This window comes from Chiloscyllium punctatum, chromosome 1 (assembly GCF_047496795.1).
Source record: "Chiloscyllium punctatum isolate Juve2018m chromosome 1, sChiPun1.3, whole genome shotgun sequence".
NCBI classification, from domain to species: Eukaryota; Metazoa; Chordata; class Chondrichthyes; order Orectolobiformes; family Hemiscylliidae; genus Chiloscyllium; species Chiloscyllium punctatum.
The window spans coordinates 97,348,061-97,355,808 of NC_092739.1; the positions used below are offsets into that span (position 1 = coordinate 97,348,061).

Consider the following 7,748-nt stretch of genomic DNA (forward strand, 5'->3'; position numbering starts at 1 on the left):
TAAATGAAAATTAGTAGTAGTAAGGAGGACTAAAATATTCTGGACTGAAATATGTAAACCTAAAATCAAAAAGATATAGTTTATAGCAAGATATTAAAAGGAGGGAATGACAGTTCTTACAGAAGCTCCAAGTCACAAATGTTAACTTTCACATAACTGTAGGAAACTTCTCCAAATGAAATAACATTTCAGAACTTGAGATCCAGTTGATTAAAACTTTGACAAGCAAAGGATCCAATCCCAATAACAACTGGACTAAAAAAATTAAGATAAGCAGTTATGCTCATAATACAGTTTATAGGTTTGCTACAGTTGATACAGACTCAAACTTTGCAAATGAAGGACATATTCCAGCTTTACACTTCTTCTGTAAACCTGGGGAGTCTTTCTCCCTAGCACTATGCTTTGGCTCACAAATCAATCAGTACCCTTCTGCACAGAAACTGTTGAGACCATTTGAAATTTGGTACTTTTGAAGGAAGCAACATAAAAAGCTAAAGCAGCAAAGTATCTTTACAGTAATATTCAAATTCTAAGGACCAAGCTAGTTGCCTAACTTAAGTATTTCAGCCCAATTATGATATGGATAAATCACCACTGCATTTTTATTTCCTGAGCATCCACCACAACATGGTACCCAGCATTAGTCAAAGGACCAAGCAGTGATTTTTTTTAAAAAAAAGTTGGTGGTAATTTCCTTTTTCCACAATTTACTTTTAAACAAATACTGGTTTGCTGATATCAGTGCGTAGTTGGACAGAGAGTGAACAATGACGAGTCAAAATACAAAAGGGAGACAGAGGGCTTGGTGATGTGGTGCAACGATATCCTCTCTCTCAATATCAGCAAAACTAACGAACTGATTGTTGACTTCAGAAAGAAAAAACACACCCGCATCAATAATCAACAGAACTAAGGTAGAGAGGGTGCAGAGTGTCAAGTTCCTCAGAGTGGTGATAACTGACAATCTGTCCTGGACTTCCCATGTAGATGCGACGGTCAATGTGGCACAACAAAGCCCCTTTTTTCTCAGGTGGCTCAGGAAATTTGGCTTGTCCATAAGAACCCTCACCAAGTTCTGCAAATGCAGCATTGAAAGCAGTGAGTCATAGTACATAATGGTCTGGTGTGGTAGCTGCTCTGCCCAGGACCGTAAGGAACTATAGAAGGTGGTGTACACAGCCCAGACCATCATGGAAGCCAATCTTCCATCCATGGACTCCATTTTCACGGCTCGCTGCGGTGGAAAGGCTGCAAACATCAAGGACCCATTGCAACCTGGTAATGATCTCATACAAATTTGTCAGGTAGAAGATACAGAAGCCTGAATGTACACCAGCTGGTTCAGGACCTCTTCCTGGAAGTTATTAGACTGATGAATAGACTCTCTAGCCTCAAATAATGCTGACCTTGTTAACATTGCTCTCACCTTGTGCATGCCCTGTGCAATGTAATGTCTCTTAAGTCTTTCTGATCTGTACTTCCTTGCTAACTATGATCTGCCTGTACTGCTCATAAACAAAGCTTTTCACTGTACTTCAGTACACATGACAATAAAATCAATTAGTAAGTGGAGACTTCCTAAGCATTGAAAATGTTAACAAAACAACTGCATAAACACACAGGTGTCTGTCACAGATTCTAAGAAGCTGGCTAATAGAACATTTGGAAAGCAGAACCAAATAACCCCCTTATTGATGTGGCCTCATTCAGTCCTTCTCAGGGCTATTTTAACAACAACAACCATCTCAAATCAGAAAGAAAAATCCGGTGGTCCAGAAAGCAACTTTTTAAAAATACACTCATGGGATCTGGGTGTTGCTGTCCATCACTAGCTGCCCCAGAGGTGGTGGAACGGAACTGCTTTCATGAACCATTGCAATTCATATCTGCTTCCCTTATTCTTTTACATGGAAATGGTCATGGGTATTAAAATAATGTTATCTAAGGAGCCTTGGCAGATTTCTACATTGCATGTTGGAGATGATGCATAACGTTGCTGTAGTGCATCAGTAGTACAGGGAGCAAATGGTTGTGGATGTGGTACTAATAAAGCAGACTGCTTTGTGCGTGGTGGTACAAAAACAAAGTTGCTAAAGAAACTCAACAGGTCTGGTAGCATTGGTAGAACGTTACGATGAAGGGCAATGGACTCAAAAATGTTAACTGCTAAGTTCCTCCAGCACTTCACGTTTTTGTTTCAGATTTCCAGCATTCACAGTTGTCTTATTTTATTGGCCTGGATGTTGCCATGGTATCAGGCTTTTTGATTGTCAGTGATGTACTCATCCAGACAAATTGGAAATATTCCATTACACTAACATTTGCTGCATGGATGGGTAGTTTTGAGGATGAAAGGCTTATGCCGAAATGTCAACTCTTGCTCCTAAAATGTTGTGTGCCCTGCTGTGCTTTTATTCCAGCATCACAATTTTCAACTATAGAGTACTTCAATACTGGAATCAAAAATGGTGTCAAACATTGCAGTGAACACAGTGAGGAACAGTTCCCTTATGTCAGGCAACTAATAAACCAAAAGAAAAAAAGTGTAATTATTCAGAATGAAATTACTTGCACCCTTACCCACAAATCATCCACCAGATGGGGAAAGGATACTGCGTATTGTCAAAATTGCACTTTGTTCCAGTAATGTATTTATTAATGTACCACGTCACAGTAGAGAGCAAGTTTGCTGGTAGTCAACAATTAAAAAGTGCCTTCTTCTATTTCTAAGCAGTACCACGATTAGAAAATTATTTAAAGTTTAGACAATTAGCATGATATTGAAATATTTGACCTCAGTTACTATTTATTTTTATTAGGTCCTAATTTCCATCTACTTACTGAATTACAATGGAGTATCAATGTTAGATTGGCATTACTTTGGAGTTTTTCCTGACCGGTGGCTGGCGAAACAAGGAAGACACACAAAAAAAGGATATTTTTGAGACAGCCTAATCTATGTGCTGCATAAGCCAATTATGAACATGGAACTAGAGATGGGGTAGATTGTCATACAGATTGGGAGACTTGCCTCAAGGTTACAGCTGACAGATACAAAATAATTTGTTTCAAGAAACTGACCATTGAAGAAGTACCCACAAAATAGACAAATGGACAGGTAACCAGGGTAATAATTTGGAGTCAGTGAAGATGCAAATAGTGAAGAAACTTAGCTTGCTCTAACAGGAGGCAGTACAATGTCTTGAAAGATGCAAATAACAAAACCTCTAATCCTACAATGCATTTTTGAAATTGTACTGTATTGAGTAATTGGACTGCCCAATTTCCAGGTTGAGTGAATTCAATTTAAGATAAAAAGTATACATGAAACAGGTTAACACTGTGCAGCAAATAATGTTACATGTTAGGTTCTTTACAAACAGTATGTTTCAAAGCAGTCTTCTCCCTCTGGTCTGATATCCTGCAGATAATGCTGTATTAAGTCCGCCTGACTGATTAATTATAATTGGGTAATAAACATAGCCCTATTTAAGGCATCATGTACATCCAGTAGCCATGCCAGAAAACAGGCAACTGCCTCACTGGCTGTCAAACATTCAGTTCCCCTAGATTAGCACACCATTAAGATTATGTGAAAAGAAACCCCCCATATATTAAGTAACTAAATTTGACTCTAAAAACTAAATATCCCTGCACAATTAAAACCAAGAACAGAGAAACCCTCAGAGTTGGTTTTGATAGCCTCATGTCCTTTGCTTAATTGGACTGATTCCTAATCAAAGGCAGCTATATAAAAACATGCCTATTGCCGAATGCCAAGTCATCATTGTACTGAAGCAGCTTGTACTGACAATGCTACATGAAAAACACCCAAACATAAAACCAGCATCAAATCCCAAACCTCAGCATCGTCTCTAATCTCCTGCAGCCCTCAACCCTCATTGGTTGTCATGCCTTCAGCTGCGTACATCTTGGACTCTGCTACTCTCCCTCCATACTCCTTGAAAAGATGCTCCTTAAAATATTTAGCTTTGATTGCAACCTTTTGATCACTTCCAATATTTAGTTCAGCATTCAATTCCATTTAATAATGCTCTGTAAAACACTTTTGGATCCATTAAATAAATTGCATTTAATGTAAGTTGTTAATGGAATGTACACAACTGGCTATAGCTATGTAAACAATGTATGAACATTGATGCTTGCCCTTTCAAATTAAAGATGCAATTCAAAAATAACAAGACATAATGGGTTTCAAATTACTAGACAATATCAACCCTAACTTGCACTTTATTACCTCAAGTCATACAGAAACAAAAAAAAAATGCAGTATCTGGCCACTGTGATACAACTTAAATATTAAAAACAAAAAAAATGTGCAGAACAGAATGTAAACACTTATCTTTGAAAAAGTTCCCTTCAAAACAAGTCAATGAAAGTTTCCTTCAAATTACTAAAACTAGTAACCCTTTGGAGGACATTAATTTAAGAGTTCAAAGCAAATTATGGCTTGAAGTTAATCCCAAGTATCTTCACTGTTTCCTCCATAGGTCACTGGTATATTCGTTTCATATCCACTGAAGTTTCTGTTTACACCCAGACCCTATAAAAAAATGTAGAAAGAGAGAATAGGTTATTTGCAGCTGTGGTTCAGATGTTTATGTAAAATACACTTTTAGCAACTACTCCAAGTATTAATTTATAAATAAGGCAATTTGCCATTTGAAATGATGGTCTTGTAAAAGTCATGTCAGCATATCCACATTATAATTTTTTAAAAATTAAATGAACTGCAGAAATTTAATTTGAATATTGAATTGAGTATAAATTGCTTCATTAAATAGAAAGCATTCAAGCAGTTTAAGTTTAGTTCAAAACAAATCTCAAATTTAAGTTGTTCTGTAGGTCATAAAGTGTTCCTCTTTAAAAAGTTGTTAAGACCCAAAACTAAAGCAACAAACAAAAATAATTTCTAGTTGCCTCCATAAGTTTACTCACCTACTTTTGCTTTGCAGGCTTGCACTTCAACAAACAAAAATAATTTCTAGTTGCCTCCATAAGTTCACTCACCTACTTTTGCTTTGCAGGCTTGCACTTAAATGAAAATAAACAAACAACTGCAAAGCCTGGTTCAGAATCATTCTAATCAACAATGAGAACTATACGTATTTCAAAAGATGACCTAGATAACAAGTATCCACTCTTCACATGCCAAATTCCATGTACAAAGCTAACATATATGCCTTTGAAGCACTTCAAATCAGTGCTGGCTTTACAGCATTCTCAAGTATCTATTGGCAAGATCACAACACAAACATTGAAGTTCTGAAAACAGCAGACATCGAGGCCATCCTCTCGCAAATTCAAATTATGTTGGATAGGTCATATTGCCTGATCAAGACAGTGCTGTATTAAGAGCTGTCTTTAGGCAAATGGTATAGAGGGGCCCCAAAACAAACATTATAATGACTGATTGAAATCAGTGTGCCACATTAGCCACTGATAGGAGGAAGCACAGGCCATAGCTCACAATGCCTGGGGATGTTTATCAGGGGTGTTGTGGGAGATCTTTGAGGTGGAGGAAAGAGCCAACATGATGGGAATAAAAGGCTAAAATCCCAATCATAGGTAAGCCTGCAACCAATGAATACAAGCAAAGGAACATGGAGGGAGAGCAGGCAGGAGGGAGCGCGGCAGAGGGGACAGGACAGAGAGAGAGAGAGAGAGAGAGAGAGAGAGAGACACACACACATGCAGAGAGAGACACACACGCAGAGAGAGAGAGAGAGAGAGAGAGAGAGAGAGACACACACACACGCACAGAGAGAGAGACACACACGCACAGAGAGAGAGAGACAGAGAGAGACAGAGACACACAGACACAGAGAGAGAGAGAGAGAGAGAGAGAGAGAGGGAGAGAGAGAGAGACACAGAGAGAGAGAGAGAGAGAGAGAGAGACAGAGACAGAGACAGAGACAGAGACAGAGACAGAGAGAGAGACAGAGAGAGAGACAGAGAGAGAGACAGAGAGAGAGACAGAGAGAGAGAGGGAGAGAGAGAGGGAGAGAGAGAGGGAGAGAGAGAGGGAGAGAGAGAGGGAGAGAGAGAGGGAGAGAGAGAGGGAGAGAGAGAGGGAGAGAGAGAGGGAGAGAGAGAGGGAGAGAGAGAGACACACGCGCGCACAGAGAGAGACACACACGCGTGCACAGAGAGAGAGAGAGACACACGCGCACAGAGAGAGAGGGAGACACACGCGCACAGAGAGAGAGGGAGACACACGCGCACAGAGAGAGAGGGAGACACACGCGCACAGAGAGAGAGGGAGACACACGCGCACAGAGAGAGAGGGAGACACACGCGCACAGAGAGAGAGGGAGACACACGCGCACAGAGAGAGAGGGAGACACACGCGCACAGAGAGAGAGGGAGACACACGCGCACAGAGAGAGAGGGAGACACACGCGCACAGAGAGAGAGGGAGACACACGCGCACAGAGAGAGAGGGAGACACGCGCACAGAGAGAGAGGGAGACACACGCGCACAGAGAGAGAGAGAGAGACACACGCGCACAGAGAGAGAGAGAGACACGCGCGCACAGAGAGAGAGAGAGACACGCGCACAGAGAGAGAGAGAGACACACGCGCACAGAGAGAGAGAGAGACACACACGCGCACAGAGAGAGAGAGAGACACACGCGCACAGAGAGAGAGAGACACACGCGCACAGAGAGAGAGAGACACACGCGCACAGAGAGAGAGAGACACACGCGCACAGAGAGAGACACACGCGCAGAGAGAGAGAGAGACACACGCGCACAGAGAGAGAGAGAGACACACGCGCACAGAGAGAGAGAGAGAGACACGCGCACAGAGAGAGAGAGAGACACGCGCACAGAGAGAGAGAGAGAGACACGCGCACAGAGAGAGAGAGAGAGACACGCGCACACAGAGAGAGAGAGACACACGCGCACACAGAGAGAGAGAGAGACACGCGCACACAGAGAGAGAGAGACACACGCGCACACAGAGAGAGAGAGACACACGCGCACACAGAGAGAGAGAGACACACGCGCACACAGAGAGAGAGAGACACGACACGCGCACACAGAGAGAGAGAGACACACGCGCACACAGAGAGAGAGAGACACACGCGCACACAGAGAGAGAGAGACACACGCGCACACAGAGAGAGAGAGACACACGCGCACACAGAGAGAGAGAGACACACGCGCACACAGAGAGAGAGAGACACACGCGCACACAGAGAGAGAGAGACACACGCGCACACAGAGAGAGAGAGACACACGCGCACACAGAGAGAGAGAGACACACGCGCACAGAGAGAGAGAGACACACGCGCACACAGAGAGAGAGAGACACACGCGCACACAGAGAGAGAGAGACACACGCGCCACAGAGAGAGAGAGAGACACACGCGCACAGAGAGAGAGAGAGACACACGCGCACAGAGAGAGAGAGACACACGCGCACAGAGAGAGAGAGACACACCGCACACAGAGAGAGAGAGAGACACGCGCACAGAGAGAGAGAGAGACACACGCGCACAGAGAGAGAGAGAGACACACGCGCACAGAGAGAGAGACACGCGCACAGAGAGAGAGAGAGAGCACACACGCGCACAGAGAGAGAGAGAGACACACGCACAGAGAGAGAGAGAGACACACGCACAGAGAGAGAGAGAGACACACACACACGAGAGAGAGAGAGACACACCGCACAGAGAGAGAGAGAGAGACACACACGCGCACACAGAGAGAGAGAGA

General features: G+C 42.9%; 1 protein-coding gene across 12 annotated transcripts in view; it reads right to left on the bottom strand.

Moving 5' to 3' along the window:
• Positions 1-3,244: 3,244 nt before the first annotated feature.
• ddx4 (DEAD (Asp-Glu-Ala-Asp) box polypeptide 4) overlaps positions 3,245-7,748 on the bottom strand; it is a 132,365-nt gene continuing 127,861 nt past the window's right edge. For all 12 annotated transcript variants that reach the window (XM_072571502.1, XM_072571485.1, XM_072571519.1 and 9 more), the window contains one exon: positions 3,245-4,567. In XM_072571502.1, coding sequence (XP_072427603.1) covers positions 4,481-4,567 — 87 coding nt within the window. In that variant the 3' untranslated portion in view covers positions 3,245-4,480. The remainder of the gene's footprint in view (positions 4,568-7,748) is intronic.